Genomic DNA, 21,118 nt, shown 5'->3' on the forward strand with positions numbered 1-21,118 from the left:
GGTTCACGCAAAGAGAGGTGACATATCAGCTCAGATGATTGAAAATTTGCAAAAAGCATTTGATTAGCAAGCATGCCTGGGTGGCATATTTATTTAATTTAAAGCTTGAATCCAAGAAGGACCAACAGTCACGTGACAATGTTCCTATCAATTATTGAAAAGCTAGAAATTTCACAATACATATTGGATGAGGAACAGAAAGTTTGCTATTTCCTGGGGACACCAGGACCTAAATTTCAAACAATTGCAACTCTCATGGGTTATAAGCCAAACTTAACACTAGGAAATGTGATTTGGCACCCAAAAGAGGAATATGTGGAAAAAAAGAGCAAACTCTTCAGCTAGCAGTGTAAGACGCAGTGACTCAATTATGTGTCCCAAAGGAGAGCCAAGGCTACAACCAGAAAAATGGTTTGCTTCAAGTGCAACAAAGAGGGACACATATCCAGATTTTTTGAAGCCTTTAATTCAGGAAAATTCCCTGCATTTAAGCAAGCAAGCCAAAATAAGGGGAGCAAAGAAAAAGTGTTGTCTTTTGCAAGAAAAGAATCTAACAGTAAACAGTTATGACACAAAATCAAATAGACAGTTAACTGATTTGGGTGTTCTTTGCACGTGAGTTATGATAATAATTTCTTTGGAGGTATTAACAATATTAACCCATCAATGGATTGCAATATTCCCATAAGGATATCTAGTGCAAGTTCAGGAATCTTAAATTACAAGCTAAGCAATCAATTGACAGAGAATGTTGCATGTTGAACTGCAACATGCTTAGTGTGTCCACCTTGGACAGAAAAAGTTTCTGTGTGCAATTCGAAAATGGAAAATGCTGGGTAAACAAATGCATATTAGTTCCAACATGGTGTATAAACATAGATCTAAGGGAGGACTTGGAATGCCAAACTTACAATTCTGCTATGTGGCATTTCAAATTAAATCACTAATTCCACTGATTAGGCACAAAATTGAACTTTTCCCTTCCATGCTATCAGATTTGGTGATAAAGGGAATTGATAACCCTTTTCTAAAAACAGCAGTGGTGACATGGAAAAATCAAAGGAAAACGTTGGCCACTGAACCATCTCCATTAATTCCCTTTCTAGACCATCCCACCTTTATACAAGAAGACAAATATTGGGAATATAAAGAATGGGAAAACAGGCATGTATAGAATTCGAGACCTAATATACAAAGACAAAGCAAAAATGAAAGAAAGGCTAAAGGGAAAGCTAAAATACCTACATCCTAATTGGCTTCAACTTCTCCAGTGCTGCTCATTTGCAAAACATGTAGAAGAAAGGGGAAGGTTTTCATTCCCTCACAATATTTGAATCAAAGTATATTGAAACCAAAGTATATTGGTTTCATTGATCTATAGTATACTTGCAGAACACTATATGGTGAATGCAAAGAAATTAATGTCATTGAGTGGGGTGGCATATGGAGGACCTGAGAGCCAGTGTGGTGTAGTGGTTAAGAGCGGTAGACTCGTAATCTGGCGAACCATGTTAGCGTCTCCGCTCCTCCACATGCAGCTGCTGGGTGACTTTGGGCTAGTCACACTTCTCTGAAGTTTCTCAGCCCCACTCACCTCACAGAGTGTTTGTTGTGGGGGAGGAAGGGAAAGGAGAATGTTAGCTGCTTAAGACTCCTTCAGGTAGTGATAAAGCGGGATATCAAATCCAAACTTCTTCACCTTCTCTGAAGGTCATTCTCAGGTGGCATTGTACTCTGGTTCATCTAGCCAAAAACAATAAACCCTTCTGGGCAATGTATATAGGACATAATATTGAATTGGCAGCATGGGAAAGATTGCGGAATGTGGATTTGAAATTTACGGCGTGTGATGCGATAAAATAAAATTAAATGAAAATTATGTATAGATGGTATCTGACTCCTGGTAAATTAGCAAAAATGCGTAAGTCTGAATCCAATATCTGTTGAAAATGTAAAGAGAAGTGGGGTACCTTTTTCCAAATGTGGTCATGTAAGGTAGCAAAAGCTTTCTGGGAAATGGTTTATAATGAGTTGAAAAAAATGTTGAAGATCACTTTTGTTAAAAAAAAACCAGAAGCTTTTCTTTTAGGTATAATTGGTGGAGAGGTACCCAAAGAATAGGAATAATATATATTTATGTACGCTACTATGGCTGCCCGAATGGTTTATGCCCAGAGATGGAAAGAGGAAACAATTACAGTGAAGGAAGACTTGCAGATAAAATTGATGGAGTATGCAGAAATGGTGAGCCTTACTGGAAGAATAAGAAACCAAGAAGAGAGACTTTTTAAAACAGAATGGGGGGGAATTACTGACTATTTGTTTTTTTTAATATAATTTTTATTAGATTTTAACAAGAAATACAAGAAAAAAGAAAAAAGTAAAATACATAGAAAAAAACGGCAAAAAAAACAAAACAAAAAACAAAAAACAAAAACAGATTCAGACTTCCTCATTTCCCCTTCTTGAGTTCTTATTGTTAAAAATAGTTCTCGCATTTTCCCATTCTAACTTCACATTTTTTTTTCTAAATTTCAACTTTTTCATCTTTTTCATTGCTATTATCCATTCTCCTTGTACTTTAACCTCTTTTCTCTTAACATCCTCTCTCCAAAATTATTATTATCTAATCCCTAGTCTCTTTCCCTTACCCAAAAATATATAAGATTCACATCCTAATTTATTACCCATTTACTTCCACCCACACAACAAAGTTCCCACCCCCCCTTCCCTGGAATCGAAGTCTCCAGATGAATCAGCCAGGTTCTTCATACAATCCTTAATACATTCCGAGATCAGACCATATTATTTCAGACAATACCAAATAATCCAAGACCTCTCAACCCACCCCTAGTCTGTCCCATACCAACTTTTGCCGAACTCTTGCCCCCCACTTCTGTAATCCCATCATTTTGTATCTTTGCACCTTTTCATCCTCTTTCTGCCCCCCAACTGTTTGTGTCCTCCCCTCTCTCACCGGGGCGCTGATTTTCCCAACCTCTTTTTTGGGGTGCTTTTTTGCTTTTACCCTCTCCTGTTTCACTTCTCTCACCAGTGAAACAGTGTTTTCTCCTACTTTCCCTCCCTGTTCCACCCCTCCCACCAGTAGAACAGTATTCTTTTCAGGTAATAAATCCATTGGTTCAGCAGATTGTCCTTCAGTATTATCTTTCTCCTCTTCTATGTTTTTTACATACGTCACTCCAGCACAGTCCTGATCTTCCAATCTTTTTTCTTCTCCCTTCTCCTGGTCTTCTATATCTGTTGGGTCCTGTGTTTTACAGTCAAAAACAAATGTCTCGACAGTCTCTTCTCTCAGAAAGTTTACATCAAGCTTGGAGATGCTCACTTGCTTAGTAAGATCCAAAATTGTTGCCAATATTAAGTCCCACTGTGTGACTTCCTGTCCACTCTCTGGAACCTTCTCTCCTATTCCTTTGTCTGAAACCTCCTCCATCTTTGAACAGACCGGCCGTGAAGTTGAAATTTTAGTCCAATATATATGAAAAGTGAACAAATAGGCAAAAAGCCAAGAATCCAGTCCCACTTGGTCAAAATCTCTCTCTTTACTCCTTCTTTTCCTCAGAGTCAATACTGAGCAGCCTCAAGGCAAAACAAATCCTCTTTCACTGTTTACAGCTCTCAGTCTCTCACATTCAGCCAGACACATTCCTTTGTATTGTAACGTTAATCAGCAAACTGACTGATCTTTCCTTTGACCCGACTCCAGGCTCGCAGGGGGCTTTTCTCATGCTGGATCTCAGTCTTTTGCAGAGATAAATACACCGCTTACTTTTTCCTTTACTCTGCCTCAGGAAAAAGCTCTTTTTACAGCATTTCTGGGTTTTCTAGCTTGCTGCGATCTTTAGTTACTCAATCGGGGGGAGATGACTTCCCTTTTTAATCTCCGCCTCCCACTACCAAATTCTTGTTTCAAATTGATTGGTTTCAACTTACTTCGTCCAGATCGTAACTTTTTCAGGAAGAATCCACCGCCTGCAGGTTGGAGGCTCGGAGCTTCGCTTCTTGGAGGTAACGATGGTATGCCTAAAATGGCTCCCGCGACTGCCACTCGGCTGGCTCTCAGGGGCTCTTGCGGGCTTCCTGGGCAGCTGAGGAGTCGCAATCTGGAGCTCCGCCAGGCAAAATTTGCCCCCTGGACGCTCAACCAGGGGTATTTACGGGGATCCGCGTGCCCCCGCGGATTTCCCCCCCCTCCGCGGTGCCAGAAACCTCGCAGCGCGAGGTTTCTGCGCCTCCATTTTCCAGCGCGGCAGACCGGAAGTCCGGGAATTACTGACTATTTGAAGATGCGTTGTAAACAAAGGATTGACATAAACGTACAGTAAGAAATAATTAAAAGGGAATATTAGTAAAGAGGTTTGAACTGGATATGCAGTAACAAAAAGATTTAAGCTAAGTAACTGCAGAAAGGGGAGAAATGTGGATTGATTATGTAAAGACCTAAGTTTTTTCTGTTAAAATATTTAAAAAATGAGAAGATGAAAAATGAAATTTTAAACAAAAACAATAAACCCCTATTCCCGCATTTGATGAAGGTGTGGGAACCCTGCAACATATTTTCATGCTTGGTGGAAGGAGGAGGAGGAGGAGGAGGAGGAAGAAGAAGAAGAAGAAGAAGAAGAAGAAGAAGAAGAAGAAGAAGGGGAGGAGGAGGAGGAGGAGGAGGAGGAGGAGGAGGAGGAGGAGGAGGAGGAGGAGGAGGAGGAGGAGGAGATTTTTATAGCACCCTATAGGTCTCGGGGCTGTTCATAGGATAAAATCACAATATAGAAACCCAAAATACATAATCAAAACAAAAACAACCGAATAACCCCCACTCCAACACATTTTAAAAGGGCATTGGATGTCAGTCAACCAAAGGAACGTTTTTGCCTGGTTACAGAGTTATGGACTTAAGAACAGGAAAGGTCAGCGCAAGACATATGGTTCATTTTGATGAGCCCAGCAGAGCTGATAAGAGAGGAGCGGTAATAGATAATTCTGAGCAGTCCGAGGAAGACACACAAGACCTCATATACTTTCCTGAATGATATATAACAGTTCATATCTGCCTTCTGCTACCACACCACCTGGCACAGATGATGAACAGGAGGAAAAAGCAGAGGAGCAGATTCAAAGTAGCACTACTGCCAGAAGGGATGAGATGGAGACTGATGACGAGATGCCTAAACAGGAGGGTGATGAGGATGCAGGTGTGGCTGCAGAGCCCAGAGTTCAGACGCTAATTGAGACCCAACAAAGGTATCCTGGCTCCATGACCATCCTACATTGCAAGGTTGGCATGCCCCCTACAACCTTCCACCTGGCCACTGAAGCTTGCCTGTGGAAGGATGCTGCACAGGAGGAGTTTGATGCAACAGAACAAGACCTGGACCCTCACCAAGCTGCTGCTTGGGAAGAAGACAATTGGAAGCAAGTGAGTATTCAAGGTGAGGCAGGGTGCAGAAGGGAAGGTTGAGCACTACAAAGCAAGACTTGTAGCAAAAGGCTACTCGTAAATGTATGGAGAGGACTTGGATGATAGTTTTGCACCTGTGGTGAGGTACACCGCCATTAAACTGCTTTTAAGCATACTAGCTTCTAAACAAATGGACGTGAGACATATAGAAATTGCATTTTTGCATGGCAGAATCTCAAAGGACAGCTCAAAGGTTTCGTCAAGCCAAAGGAAGTTCATCTAGTATGCAGGCTTCAAATAGGGTGTATGGAATGAAACAAGCTGCAAACGCATAGAGGGAGAAGTGACACAACATGCTCAAACAGCCAGGGTATACGCGAGGTCAACAAGTGTTTGTACTCCAAATGCAAAAACGGACAATTTTCTTATGTTTTGGCATTTGTGGACGACTTGATCATACAACTAAAAAATTCCAAGACAATTTCCAAGTCATGAGGCACTTAGCCAAGGATGTGAAGGTGAAAAATCTTGGGAAAGTTTCCTATTACCTGGGTGTCCAAATTGAAAGAAAGGATGATGGATCTTATCTTCTAAGCCAAAAGCAGGTGGCCATTGAATTGCTTGACAGCCTAAATCTACAAGAAGCCAACCCAGTAACCATACCAAGGATTACTGACTTCCAAATGAATCTAAACTCTTGCCTGACAACAACCAGTACAGGTCAGCAATAGGGAAACTTTTATACCTGACCATGACAATGAGACCAGACATTGCAAATGCAGTGGAAATCCTGAATAGGAAAGTGAGTGCCCCCACCAGGATGGATTGGACTGTTGTGAAGAGAGTTGCCAGATACCTAAAAGGAACCAGGAATTGTAAACTTAAGCTGCCAGCTGATTGCAATCCATAACTAGTAGGTTACACGGATGCTGAATTGGCAGGAGACACTAAGGATTACAAGTCAACAGGTGGGTTCCTCTTTTTGTTTGGAAATGATCCATTTCTTCGGACAGTTATAAGCAGAAATGTAGCTTTGTCTACCATAGAGTTAAGATTATGTAGCTGCAACTGAAGCATGCAGAGAACTGGCCTGAATCAGCCAACTGACTATGGACTTTGGTTTGGAGCTGAAGAAGCGTATTTGATTGAAGACAATCAGAGCTGTTTTAAGCTGTCGTAGAGCAAGAAATTCTACATGAGAACCAAGCACATTAGGGTTGAGTAGCACTGTGTGTGCAACACGATAAAAATGGACTTGTTGAATTGGCCTATTGCCAAACCAAGGAGATGACAGTGGACATTCTTACCAACCCTTATCGAGCTACCGAGAGGCAGCTTTGAGAACTTTCTCGAGAACTTTCGAGTCAAGATGGGACTCTGGGTGGTTTAACAAAATTGTGCATGCTATTGTTATATTTTCCTGAGAAGGGGTTTGTTTGTGGGAGTTTTTGTAATCAGACAAAACAATACATATCTGTGTTAGTCAGTAAAGGGACATGGGATTTCATGTTTGCTGCTGGGGCTTCGGTTTCTTCATAATGAATTGATGGTTCTCCCAATGCTGACCTCAGTTTGTGCCCACCTTACAAAGGTCACCCTTTGCACATGGGTAGACAATATTTAAAAGCAAAGTTTCGCAGTGAAAGTGTGTTGTTGGGGGGGCATGAGAACTTTCCTGATCTCCCCTGCTGTCGGACAATGGAGTGTGTCTCCATAGCAGTGCATGGTGCTGCTCTGCAGTGAACTTATAAGGAGACTTGGCTCTGTTTAATCCTTTGTTCCTTGGTGCTGGTTTTGCTACCAGAAGCCTTGAGGTGCCCTTCTGGAGAGAGAATCCTCCTGAAAGAGCAGGAGACAGTTGCAAGGAAGTGGGGAAGGAACGATGAGTCTTGCTTTTAGTGTGTCTCCTTATGCATCTCTGTCTCTTCCATCCCTTCCCCAAAAACCCTTTTCAAAGGATGTTTGGCAACTGGTGCATTTGGGTGATACAGATCCCTTTGGGGAAAGGAAAATAGCAACAAATGTGACTCATAGCTTCACTGTTCTTGTGGGATGAGCAGTGGTTCCTTTCTCTCCTCTCATTCGCTTGAAATAAATTCATTTTTTTCTCAAGGACAGAAAGCAAAACCTGCCCCAAACAAGTTCTGTTTTCCTTTGTCTTGCCTCGTTGTGGCGTAGCAGACACTGAAATGGAGGCAAGAACCCTCCTGGACTCTACACCATTTCACTGCCCCGCCACCAAGGTAGTTACAGGGCTAGCTAATCCATATGAAGTGTTGAATTGATGTTTCTCAAGTCTAATGAGACACTGCCCCTGATTAAGCCTGCTTGATTGCTCATTCCTCTGTCTCCTCCCTGAAGGCTCATTACTGGATCTGCCCACCCAGCTTCTCCATCCGACCCCTTTTCATGCTTCCTCCCTTGCCCATCCATCTCCTACAAAAGCTACCATGTCCTTTTCCTTCTCCTCCTCCCCACCTCCTTCCCCATACTCTTTATCTGCAGCTCATCCTCCGGCTACCATGAACCCATGATTTTTTTCAATGGTTCCACTGAAATTGGGGGATGTGTCAGCTGCAGCTTCTCATAGGTCTGGCACCAAGAAGATGTGCTAAACTGTTTGCATCCTCTCCCCCACGACTGCACCATTGGGTGGGGCCCGTGGCGGAGCTTTATGCTCTGGCACGGGGGGGGGGGGGAGAGCAGGCGGGCGTGCTGGCGCATGTCCCAGGGGCGTGGCGTGCCACCCACAGGAACGTGGTGCGCGTCTTGAGGGCGTGGCACACCGCCTGCAGCATGGGCGGGGGGCAGCCGCGATGGGACCCCATCAGGATCGCGCTGCCGAGGGCGGTGTGCTCCCCCCGCAGTCCTCTTCCTCTGCCACTGGGTGGGGCTACTACTTAGTTTAAGAAATGTCACGTCAATTAGAATTCCATGTTAAACTGACACACAACTTTACAGGATTTTTAAGTTGTTTGTATTCTTTTAGTTTTTCAATGTGAGTCACTTCAGCTCAATTCAGTTCTCAATGAAAACCATGTTTTCCTCCAATGTGAATTTCCCCACTGTGTCATTTAGCTGGTGCCATAGCTGGCCGGGCAGGTGGGGTGGGGGGTGCGCCAGCTGGGTTTTTTGCCCCGGGTGAAGCCTTCAGAGGAGCCTGTGTGTGTATGCAAATGCACGTGCAGGTGTGTGTGTGTCTTTGACCCGCATGAAAATAAAACCGATTTTTGCCCCAGTTTAGCTCGCTTCCTGTCCTATCTCCTTGTGACTGGAATAAAGGAGATTCAACCAAACCACAGCTTCCTGAGGGGCAATGGGTCAGTGCGTCTGGCTGTCAACTAGAAGATTGGTGGTTTGAAGCCACCCACCCCCACCCCCACCCCAGGGATAGTTGTGGGCAGGTTTTCTGCATTCTTTGAGATTTACACCTGAGCTCAGCTGGTTAGTGAGTAAACCAGATCATGAGACCATAGTTTGATCTTGACGTCTCTCTAACCAGAGTTTAAACAAACTGAAGATCCCCGAGTAGTTCTGCCGAGGCGGCATGGGGAACTAGAACTTGTTTAAAATGGTTATCAAGCGTTTCCCATCTCCTTGTAGCTGCAAAAGAGAAGAGATGTGAACATGTGAACTCGAGGCTCACTGCAACTCGTTCACATAGGGGGAAACGGGCTTTCCATTACATCTGAACCCAGGCCTTTGAGTATATGGTGAATGAGACAGATAAGTCGTGTAAATCGAATCAGTTGCATCATTTCCATGGCAAAAGGGAACGAACTGTAAAGCAAAGGGGGGCTGATAATGTGATCATCAGAGGTTGGCTTTTCTGTATAATTGCTTTCCAGACTCTCTGGATGATGAGCAAGCTCTACTCAGTAATTTGAGGGTCTATTTTTTCTCCTCCTTGCAGTTGGAAAAAAAGAGAGCCCCAATCGCCCCTGGAGAAAGTTCCTCGCTCCAGCCACCTCTGAAATACGAGCAGAAGACCAAGCCTCTGATTCCTGAGATGTGCTTCACCTCAAGTGGCGAAAACACAGAACCTCTCCCTTCCAACTCCTACATCGGAGAGGATGGAAGCAGCCCCTTGATTTCCTGTTCCAAGTGCTGCCTGCAGGTCCATGCCAGTAAGTCTGCGCTGAGATTCACTGTTGTGGTTGCATTTCGGGCCCGGCCCTTCCTTCCTTCTTTGTGGCATCAGAACTTCTGCTGATCCTTCCCCCTCTGCCTTGCAGCATTGCATTGGAGAAAAACACCCTCCACCTGTTGCTGCAGCACAGGTTGTCTGGTAAGAACAGCCACCTGAGAGCATCCCTGGGAGGGATGTAGATTTCCAAGGTGGTCTGTGCATGCTTAGAACTGCCTTTTTCTGGGTTTCATTGTCTCCTCCCTCAGCCAATCTCCCAAGCACAGAGGCATCGAAAGCTGCCTTAGATCAGGTTTGTCCACATAGCCCAGGTTGATCTACTGTGGTTGTAGACACAGAGAGGTCTTGTTTCCTGTAATGCAAAGGAGTTGGACGAGAAGACCCTCGGGATCCCTTCCAACTCTACAATTCTGTGATTGCACTTTCTACCTGATATTTCCAAATGGATATGCCAGGAACCAACCCTGTGATCTTCTGCCTGCAGAGCAAGTGCTCTGCCACTTAACACTATGCTCCTTCTCCCATCCTGTAACTTGATGTCACTCTTTTGTCTTCAACTGATTGTCCTTCTGACCTCTGGTTAAATGTTCGTCAACCATGAGCATTTTTCCTTCTGCTGCCTTGTTTCTTCTCTGTGAATTTGGCTCAATTATTTCTTGAAGCTATACCCTGCCACCCCTTACCTGTCTGCTCAGGCTGGCTGTCAGTGAACACGAGCAGCATTTCACACTGTGTTGCCTGTTCTTTGGGAGCGTTATGACTACTGCGACTCGAATCGTTGTTGTTGGTTGTTGTTGTTATTTATACCCTGCCCATCTGGATGGGTTTCCCCAGCCACTCTGGATGGCTTACACCACATAAAAAATTGTAAAGCATTACAATTTTTTCCAATACACGGTTGCCTTCAGATGTCTTCTAAAAGTCAGATAGTGGTTTATTTCCTTGACATCTGATGGGAGGGTGTCCCACAGGGCAGGCGTCACTGCTGAGAAGGCCCTCTGCATGGTTCCCTGTAACCTCACTTCTTGCAGTGAGGGAACCGCCAGAAGGCCCTCAGTGCTGAATGATGAGGGTGAGATGCTCCTTCAGGTACACTGTGCCAAGGCCATTTAGGGCTTTCAAGGTCAGCACCAAGACTCTGAATTGTGCTCGGAAACATACTGGGATCCTGTGTAGGTCTTTCAGGTCCGGTGTTACATGGTCTCGGCGGCCACTGCCAGTCACCAGTCTAGCTGCCGCATTCTGGATTAGTTGTAGTTTCCGGGTCACCTTCAAAGGTAGCCCCACGTAGAGCACATTGCAGTAGTCCAAGCGGGAGATAACCAGAGCATGTACCACTCTGGCAAGACAGTCTGTGGGCAGGTGGGTTCTCAGGCTGCGTACCAGATGGAGCTGGTAGGCAGCTGCCCTGGACACAGCTCCATGGACAGCTGTGAGTCCAAAATGACTCCCAGGCTGCACACCTGGTCCTTCAGGGGCACAATTACCTCATTCAGAACCAGGGGGTCCCCCACCCCCTGTCCCCCCAAAACAATACCCATCCTCCAACAACCTCCAGACACTCCATTGATGTGCCTGTTCCTTGAATCACAAGTATAACACAGACTCTGTGACATCTTTGGGGATAGCTATCCATATATAGGGATGCTTTCTGTTTGGACCAGTTTGTGTTTAAACAGCAGGACACAACCTTTTCAGTCCTGCAGGATTGTTTTGCATGAGTTGGACATTTTGCTTTGGGGCCCACTTTTCTCTCTTGCTCTTTGTTTCCCACTCACGTGCCTGGGACCGGCATGGAGGGCATGTGCCCCTGCCCCGGAGCTGTGGCCTAATAGAATTTGTTCCTCATTAAGATGTTAGTCCTGAAGTTGCCATTGGTCTGCTTCCCCTTCCCTTCCGAGCTCTTGTTGGGCAAGTGGGAGGAGAATGGAGATGTGAGTTTTGGAAGAACGGAATGCCTTTAAGGAGTGTCTTCAGACACGAACAGACACTTAAGGGTTTTTTATTTTATGGAGAGAATTAAATGAGGAGGGAAGGGGTGGGTGTACCACATAGACACCTAACTCATGTACTCTTTTGTGAAAGTTATCAGAGTGGGGCTTGTGGTGTCTTTCCCAGGATGTCCTCCTGAGTATGGATTTCTTCCCCTCTGACTTATCCTTCTATAACCCTTGTGAGGAACAGGGGCTGGTGCTTATAAGTATATGCAAACAGTCCTTCACAAGAAACCTTGAGGGCATCTTCCAACAAAGATGCCAAAGCAATCTTTGGTATCTGAAGAAGTGTGCATGCACACGAAAGCTCATACCAATGACAAACTTAGCTGGTCTCTAAGGTGCTACTGGAAGGAATTTTTTTAATTTTTTGTTTCGACTACATCAGACCAACACGGCTACCTACCTGTAAATAAAACAAAATACTTGAGCAATAGGAAGCAGCTGCAGTTCCCATATGAAAGCAAACCCCCAAGGGAAAAAGAAGCCAGATCAAAGCTTCTCTTACTCACCCCAAGCAAGGGTTGGAAATGTCACCTGCCATAAACCAAAGGGCTTTTTTTGTTTTGTTTCAGATGCTCAAGCCTCTCCTCTGATGTTTTCTGTTTATAGATTGGGCTCCTGGCAAGACAGTATCTATCAGAGGAGAGTCCATTATTTCATTGGGTCTTTTCCCCACTCTGACACATCCATTATAGGCCAGCCTCCTCCAAAGCTTTCAGCCTGAGCAGCATGGTTAATTTGGAAGGCAGATAAGGTCTAGGAAGGACAAGGGAAAGTTTCTGAAACATCACTTTTTTATTAAAGATTTCAAAAATATGTGCATTGCCTCTTTTTTCAAGTTGTGTTTTCTGCAGATCGGTTTCCTTTATTGTGAGACATTAGTGTTGCATGCAGTATTAGATTGGGGAGGAAAGGAAAGGAGAGTCTCCACCCCCATCGTCCAGCTTGGACACTGAGGTCCAGCTCTGAGGGCCTTCTGGCAGTTCCCTCCCTGCAAGAAGTGCAGTTACAGGAAACTAGGCAGAGGGCCTTCCCAGTGGTGGCACCTGCCCTGTGGAACACCCTCCTGGCAGATAAACAATTATACGACTATTTCAGAAGACATCTGAAGGCAGCTCTGAATCCGGAAGCTTTTTATGTTTGATGTTTCGTTATGTTTTTTATATTCTGTTGGAAGCCATCCATTGTGGCCAGGTCAACCCAGTCAGATGGGTGGGGGATAACTATTATTATTATTATTATTATTATTATTATTATTATTATTATTATTATTATCGGAGGCGGCAGACTTAATTCTTGGCTGAAGCCACCAGAAGGAAGGAGCATAGTGGATACTCCTATCCCTCAGCATCCTTCAGTGCACTGCTTTGTGCTATGTGCTGCGCTTGGATACTCTCCTAGTCAAGGCATGGCATGCCCTTTGCCTCTGACATTGGATGGCCTGACTGGCACAGGTGCTGCAAGGTGGTGCCATGTGTTTCCTGCTGTGCTGCTTCGTCCCTATGAATCCACAGTATACAGTCCCTGCATCTGTACACATCCCACCAGAGTCATAAGAGACATATTCTATACCAGCCTGTGGCTCTCCAGAAGGGACTGTGCAGGAAGGAGATATCGCTGCCTTGCTGTAACTCAGAACAGGAGCACTTTGCACTGTGGCATTTTGTTGCAGGTTTCACCGGTTTTACTAGTTCCATAATCTAGCCAAGCTCTTTTTTTCTCCATACCTTGAAGAGCTTGAAAACTACACTGTGGTTGTTGCAAAACACCCCCCCCCCCACGGCACAATCAATACTTCTTTACTGTCTCTCTCCCTCTGTTTGCATTTCGTTTTTAGTTTGCATCTTTCAAAAAATGCATCTGCTCTTCCAAAATACCTATTCTTCCATCCTCTCCCCAAATACAGAAGCACATTTTTCTGTGTTCTCTTGAAGCAAGAAATCAATGTTGAAATTTCACAGTCTCTTCACACAGCTCTTTTGGACTCCATAAATATTTTAATTAAAGACAACAGTTTCCATTTTGCTTTCCTGATCAGCTTTCTGAAGGTGTGACAACTGAGGTCTTTCTTTTTCACAAGGTCTAGATTAAATCTTCTGCCTCCCCTGCCTTGGGGTGTGTGCGTGAGAGAGAGAGGGGGGGGGGGGAGGGAGGGAGGGAGACCTGGAAGAAACTTCAAGGAGACGATGGGCTTTACATTATTGACTTAACCACTGCCCCATCCTTTCCCTTATGGGGATTATATCTGCCTCTTGTTAAGTAGCTGCCTTTTATGTAACTCAAAAGGCTTCAGCATTACCTGAAGGTTTATTCTCTCCCCACCACTGAGATTGTAGAAATAAAGTATTAAAGTACCTCACCCAAATACCCTGTTGAAAGAGAGAGAGCGGCCGTGCCTTACTTGAAGCCTTTCACTTTGCTTTGGCCCTTTTCCTAGAGTTAAATCATGTAGAACCAGAGTGGGGAACCAGCAGCATCTGAAAGCCATGCAGACTGAGGCTGAAGGGCCACTGGATCAGTGGCAGAGTTCGCTGCATGGGCGGCCGGAGCGGTGGCCATGCCGTGCACCCGGGGCGAGCTGAGCGGGGGCGGTGTGATGCGCCACGCATGACGGCAGCGGCAGAGCAAGCTCCCTGCAGTGTGCTTTTTTGACACCCCTCTCAGAGATGACACCCAGGGTGGGCCGCCCCCACCTTCCTACGCCCCTGCACTGGATTCCCCACCCCTGATGTAAAGCAGGTGTTTTATCTCATTGTGTGCACAGGGTCCAAGGGCCTGCCTCTTTTATATATTAAATATGAAATGTCCTTGTAAATTTATTTTCTGTCCATCTGATGTGCAGAGATGTGCATAGAGCATCTGTGGTGGCTGCTTCTCAGCTGCAGAAGTCTCCTATCCCAAAGGAGGGCCAATGCCCTAGCTCAGTGGTTCCCAACAGGTGGTCCGGGGACCCCCAGGGGTCCGCGAGCTATGCCACAGGGGTCCTCAAGATGCTATTAGAATAAAAAATATATTAAATATATTTTGTATGATAACAGATTTTTTGTTTTGGCCGCTTCCTGCATGAGCAGAGTCTAGCGCAAAACTAGAATTAGATAGAGGCAGTAGTTCTGCTGTATGCCGTTAGGTGGCGCTTTACAAACACTACTGTTTTGCAAAGAGGCAGCGCGCGCATTCTACTAACGCTCACCTCCCCAAGATGCTTTGCGCGCGTTGGCTTCATTTGTGCGCTACTGCGCAGGTACCCTGTCTTCTCCATTCCCCTCCCTCCTCCCTGGCGCGCGCTGCCTCTTTGCAAAACAGTAGTGTTTGTAAACAAAGCAAGCATTTTCTTCCATGTGTTTCATGAAAAACAAATATAGGAATCGGCTCGACATGCGGTCGGATTTCAGAGTGAAAGTTTCAAGTTTTGAACCTAATATTTCAGAAATAATGGACTCAGAGGACAGATTTAACTTATCTCATTAAGAACTGAAAATTAAAACTAACTGTATACTGATGGAGTACTCTGTTGTAACTGTAAAAAACGTATAAATATAAAATATAAAAAGACTCTTAATTTGGCTCTCACTTTTTAATTTTAGGATTAGGAATTAATGGAGGTCCTTGTCACAATAGCGGCTCGATGAGGGGTCCTCGAGAAAATTTTGTTGGGAACCCCTGCCCTAGCTTTTGAACTTCTTGCAAAAACATTGCAAAATATTTTTTTAATTTGGGCTAGCATTTAGAGGGGAAGATTTTGGATGGTAGGGAGGAGAGAGGGCATAGTATTCATCTTTTGTCTGTTTTTATTAGGTGTGTTATTCATATCTTGTTCCGAGCACCAGAAATGAGTGAGCTAGGCATGCGGATAATTCATTAGCTGAGCTTTGTGCACAAGATGGTTTTCCCTTCCTCTCTCTGAGCCTCTGGTTTTTACTAAAATGGTTTCCTGCATTGCTCCCATGGCATCAATTCTGCTCCTCAAGGAGCCAAAATGTGAAATATACGCCTGGATTTTTAGTGTTGCTTTCTATTTATTTCAACCTGATGCTTTTCTATTTGTCACAGGTTGCTATGGGATACATCCTGACATAGTGAATGAAGGCTGGACCTGTTCCCGGTGCTCAGCCAATGCATTGCTAGCGGTAAGTCAAGCCTTTTTGGAGGTGGCCAAAAGGACATTGGGCCAAGGCTATAATGTGCATGTCCCAATTTAGGGTTCAAGCTTAACTTCATAACCATGTGGACTATAAACATACTGCTTGCTTATTTTGTTTTAAAAGATTTCCCAGATGCTACATCAATAGACATGCGCCTAATATGAAAATGTTTGGACTCTTCCTTGAAATGTCTTTTTTCTTCTTTAATTGCTAACCTATTTTTTCAATCTTGTGCCTGTAGGATTGCTGTCTTTGTAATCTCAGGGGAGGAGCCCTTCAAAGGACCACAGATGGAAGGTATAGAGAATTTTTTAAAAATATATATATATTAATTGCATGCCTCCCAATCCACCAGGATTTTATAAGTTTATAACAAGAAGATCCTCAAAATCCCATTGCTATGGCTACCTTTCTAGATGGACTTGGATTTGTTTTTTCCATTCGCAGTCTCTTGGGTGGTTTAGGCTACCTTAATCTGTGTGAGCCCCCCCCCAACAAATGCATTTCTAACTCTTCAGGGAGATTTTGCAGCTAAGCTTTCTGTTTAATATTTCTGTTGGCATTTTTATTTTTAAGTTAGTGGCGCTGTGGCTTAGCAGTGGCAGGGCCATTTTCCCAGGGACAATGGGGAGGGGTTAAGCAGGGGAAAGGGCCATTCTCCAGAACTAGGCTGGGGGAGCTGTGGCACTCCATATGTTCTTGAATGATAATTCTTGTCTTCCCTGAGCATTGGCTGCGCAGGCTGAGGCTGGGAGTTGGGAGTCCAACAGTATATGGAGGGCCACATGTTCCCTGTTTCATGCTTTAGAGACTTCTCCCAAAACTTTGAGAAATAAATGTTGCAGGCATTCAACTAGTGAGTTCTAAAGTGAGACAGGCTGAGGCACAACACACACACACCCTTCCTATTGCGAGGTGTGCCAGAATTGTTGCTTCTGTATAAGTGCTCCTAGATACTCGGAGACTTGATTAGTCCAGTTTCCTTGCTGCCAGTTAGCTCTCTGCCCATGGGTGTACCCAGCATGGGGCAGGGGGGTGTAGCTGCCCCCCCCAGAAGGCCAAACTGCGGGCCCGACTAGGGAAGCAAATACCCTGCGCAGGCGCCCCGCTTGTTGAAACGGGAGGGGGGGGAGGAAACGCTGCTGGTGCCACGGCTCCTCGGCGGCAGCTCCTCTCAGCCCGCCCTGCCTACATTTGCACCAATTACCGCCCACTAAAGCCTTCGTGCCTCCCAATGGAAAGCCCTGCCCGGCGGCAACCTCTCCTTCCTAAGAGTTCTGCTGGGCTGGCAAGCAAAGGAGACGCGGCTCCCTGCATTGGTTGCAGCCGCTGCCGCGCTCTGCCTCCCGGTAGGCTTCACTGCGATCGTCGGCGCCGCGGGCTGGGAATCGCCCCCTTCCCCCCCTCCGCACCCCCCTGAGTTAGGAGTTGCTACTGAGACTCCTCCTGGGCCGGGAGAGGAAGTGCACCGACAGGAGCCAGTTCAGCCTCAGCGGGCAGAAGCCCGCAAAGGAGGAGTGGGGGGCGGCGCCCAAAGGCGGTGGTCGTGGCTGCTGCAAGGAAGCTGCATGGGGGCGCTTGCGCCGGATTGCCGGCGGCAGGAGTAGCCCAGCGGCAGTGACCCTTCCTCGCCGCCCCCCACCCCCGGCAATAGGAAAGGAGCTGCCTTGGGGGGGCGGCACAGCTCTCCGCTCCCCCTGCATGCATTGCCCTCTCCGGGCATTGGCTGCTGTTTCCTTCTTTGCAATCCCCCCCCCCAGCCACTCTCCCTTGCTGCCCCTGCCGAGAGAGGGGCGTTGAGGGCGGGGGAGCCGCCGCCGTAGGGTCGCAGCTGGGGGGGGGCTCGCTCGCCTGCACTGCGCCACCCCACCTTCTTCTTCTTCTTTGAGGGTCTCAGCTTGGCGGGGGGGTCCCCCAGTATCCTCCCAGGCCACGGGGGGGTGGCCCCCCAGGACTAGCAGACCTCTGAGCTCCTTCCCCATCCCAGATATATAGGGTGGGAACTGGCAAGGCTTCAGGGGGAGCTGGAGGAGGGAAAGCAGGGCCCAAAGGGGTTTTTCAGGGGGGTGGCTAGCCGTAAATGGATGGGAGCGGTGTTTTCAGAGCAGGGCCGTGTTAAGCATACCTGGCACCCTGGCACTGTGGTGTGACGGATCCCTCTGGCGCCCCCACCCCGCCCCGTTTCCCGGGGTTCATTTAGTGGCTGCAGCCGCCGCAGAGTCATCGGGCCCGCTGGCCCTGTAGCCCCGCCCACATTCCCACTTTGTGGCCCCTCCCCTTCCGTGCCTTGGCCCCGCCCCTGAACGACCATGGCTCCCCCCCCCTAGTTTTGATCCTGGGTACGCCCCTGTCTCTGCCAGTGACCAGCAACTGCTAGCCTGTGGGCCACATGGTCCATGGACAGCCACAGGTCACATGTGTCCTCCTTGTTCCAAAAAGCAAGGAGCTTCTCACGTACAACCCTCACAACTGGCTTCAGGAGGGATTGTGGAGGAACTGCTGGAAGGACCAGGGCTGCTGCTGTATGTTCATATTTCCTCATCAGAAAGGCAGTGTAGTGACATGGAGCTTCCAAATCTTGGCTTCAGCTAAGTTTTAAGTTTGCAAGCTCTGTAGGCAGTTGCTGTGTGTTGCCAGTGTTACCTGCAACTCACAGTAAGTTGGTGTCAAAGGTGAAAATGGCGAAGCAAGGTTAGTACCTTGCAAATGTGTCTTTCCCCTCCATTGTGAATGCTCATAAGAGCACAAGAAGAGCCTGCTGGATCAGGCCATCTTAGTCCGGGATTCTGTTCTCATGGTGACCGGCCAGATGCCTGTAGGAAGCCCATAAGCAGGACCCAAGCAGAGAAGGGCACTCTCCAGCAACTGAAGCGTTTCCAGCAAACTGGCAATCAGAAGCGTTACTGCCTCCAGCTGGGGAGGGAAAGCATTGCCATCATGGCTGGTTAGCAGCCACTGATAGCCGTCTCCTCCATGAATTTGTTAAATCATCTTTTAAAGCTATCCAACTTGGTGGCTATCACTGCCTTCTGTGGGAGTGAGTGTCATCATTTTAACGATCCACTGCATGAAGAAGTCCTTTCTTTTATCCCTCCTGAATATTTCAACATTCAGCTGCATTGTATGTCTACAAGTTTTAGTGCTATTAGAGAGGGAGGAAAAACTGTTCTGTATCCACTTTCTCCATGCCATGCATAATTTTATTTCTTACCTTTTCTCTAAACTCAAGATCCCCAAATGTTGCAACCTTTCCTCATAGAGAACTTGATCAATTGGGTTGGCCTTTTCCGAACCTTTTCCAACTCTACCACATCCTTTTTGAGGCGAGGCAATCTTCCAAATGCAGTAATGCCATACGTTTGTGTAAAAGCGTTATGATACCAGCAGCTATATTTTCAGTTCCGTTCCTAATGATCCCTTGCATGGAATCTCCCTTTCTCATAGCTGCCACACATCATCTTTGAGCCATCCACTATGGCCCTAAGGTCTTGTTCTTGGCCAGTCATTGCCAGTTCAAACCCCATGAGCATATGTGTGGAATTAAGGTTTTTTGCCCCCACAGCCATCACTTTACACTAGTTTACATTGAATTGCATTTGTCATTTTAACCACCCATTCACTCAGTTTGGAGTGGTCCTTTTGTAGCTCTTCGCAATTTTTGTTTTTGTTCTAATGACCCTGAACAGTATCACCAGCAAACCTGACTGCCTCACTTCTCACCCCTAACTCTAGATTGTTCATGAACAAGTTAAAAAACACAAGCCTGAATACCAATCCTTGGAGGACTCCCAATTTCAAAAGCCCTCTTTTGGGTTAAGTGCCAAATTTATTCGTACTCTCATCTACCTATTACTTAAACAATTCCTGTTGCACTTCTTCCTGCAACTTTTTGGTAACAACTTTTAAAATTATTATCTGAGGGAAGAGAGTAGCATTATTATTATTATTATTATTATTATTATTATTATTATTATTATTTCCATCTTCGTTGTTTTTCAGGTGGGTCCATGTAATCTGTGCAATCGCTGTCCCTGAAGCTCGCTTCCTCAATGTCATTGAGCGCCACCCTGTAGACATCACTGCCATTTTGGAGCAAAGGTGGAAACTGGTAAGGGCCCATCAAAATGGGCAGGAAAAAGGAGGGACGTAACTTGAAAAGTGTCGCAGGGTGTTAGCCTGCTGAGAGCTCTGGCAGACTTTGGCTTGGGGGTTAGAAGAGGCTCTGTTATGCCGTTGAGTTTCTCCCTCCCCCTACAAAGGGGGCTTTGGTTCATGCTGTGGAGGTAAAATGCATTCATTATTCAGGCCAGAGTGACGGCTCTGAATTGATACACAAGCGATAAATTGTGTGGAGCTAGCTCCTTTATGGATAACCTGACATTTCCAGCTCGCCGTCCTCTTCATTACCCACGCTTGTAACAGCAAATTAAAAATCCTTTTTTTACATGGGACTTGCTTGTTCTGCTTAATGGGCCTCCCCAGAGAAATCTGTTAAGTCCTCTGCAGCTGCCATGAGGCTTTACGGCTTGTCCCATCCCTTTGTCTGCTCTGCATTTCCTTGCTGTTTTGAATAGCAGTTTCATAGAATGTATTTGGTCTTTTTTGCCACTCGCCCTTGTTGTTTCAGGAACCACATGCACTGGCCCATATGCAAGTTTTAGAATCAAGAGCCTCAAAATGCAAACACGTACATACACACATAAACACAAATTGGGAGAGTTTCCAGCTGCTCCCAATAATCCCTTCATTCCTTGGGTGGTGGGATGAGCAGATCTGAAGGGCTGGGGGCAAATCATGGTGTTGAGTCTAACTACGGCACTCCACGTAAGGAGCTGTGCTGAACTGCAGCAAACAGAAATGAAGAGGCACACTCCTCCTCCACCTTGCTGCAAGAATCTGTTGAAAGAATCCTTAGCTCAGTAGTAGAGCACATATTTTGCCTCTAGAAGGTCCCTGGTCCAGTCCTCCATTAAAGGGCTCTGGAAAGATCTCTGCCTGTCTTGGAGAACAGATGAGGTCTGATTAAGGCACATGAAGAAGAGCCTCTGATGATGATTGCTGGGTCCAGGTTGGTTCATATGGGGAGAGGCAGTCTTGAAGGTATTGCAGTCCTGAGTCATTTAAAGTTTTATAGGTCAAAACCAGCACTTTGAATTCGGCCTGGAAACTGATTGGCAGCCAGTGCAGTCAAGACAGGATTGGCGTTATATGCTCAAACCGTCTTGCCCCGGTGAGCAACTTGGCCAATGAATTCTGCAGCGACTGAAGTTTCCAAACCCATATTCAGAGGCAGCCCCATGTATAATGCATTGCCGTAATCTAGCCTAGTATTTGAATTCTTGTTCAGATTGTGCAGCTCCTCATGCCATAAAGAGAGAAATAGCTCCCTCCCTTTTTTGCAATGAAATCT

At 46.0% G+C, this 21,118-nt stretch overlaps 1 protein-coding gene across 2 annotated transcripts in view; it reads left to right on the forward strand.

The window, feature by feature from the left end:
• The window catches only part of KDM4B (lysine demethylase 4B), a 203,598-nt gene that overhangs the window by 173,976 nt on the left and 8,504 nt on the right, over positions 1-21,118 (forward strand). For both annotated transcript variants that reach the window (XM_035119108.2, XM_035119112.2), the window contains exons 14-17: positions 9,336-9,549; positions 15,617-15,693; positions 15,950-16,005; positions 19,708-19,816. In XM_035119108.2, coding sequence (XP_034974999.2) covers positions 9,336-9,549; positions 15,617-15,693; positions 15,950-16,005; positions 19,708-19,816 — 456 coding nt within the window. The remainder of the gene's footprint in view (positions 1-9,335; positions 9,550-15,616; positions 15,694-15,949; positions 16,006-19,707; positions 19,817-21,118) is intronic.

Source organism: Zootoca vivipara, chromosome 6 (assembly GCF_963506605.1).
Source record: "Zootoca vivipara chromosome 6, rZooViv1.1, whole genome shotgun sequence".
NCBI classification, from domain to species: domain Eukaryota; kingdom Metazoa; phylum Chordata; class Lepidosauria; order Squamata; family Lacertidae; genus Zootoca; species Zootoca vivipara.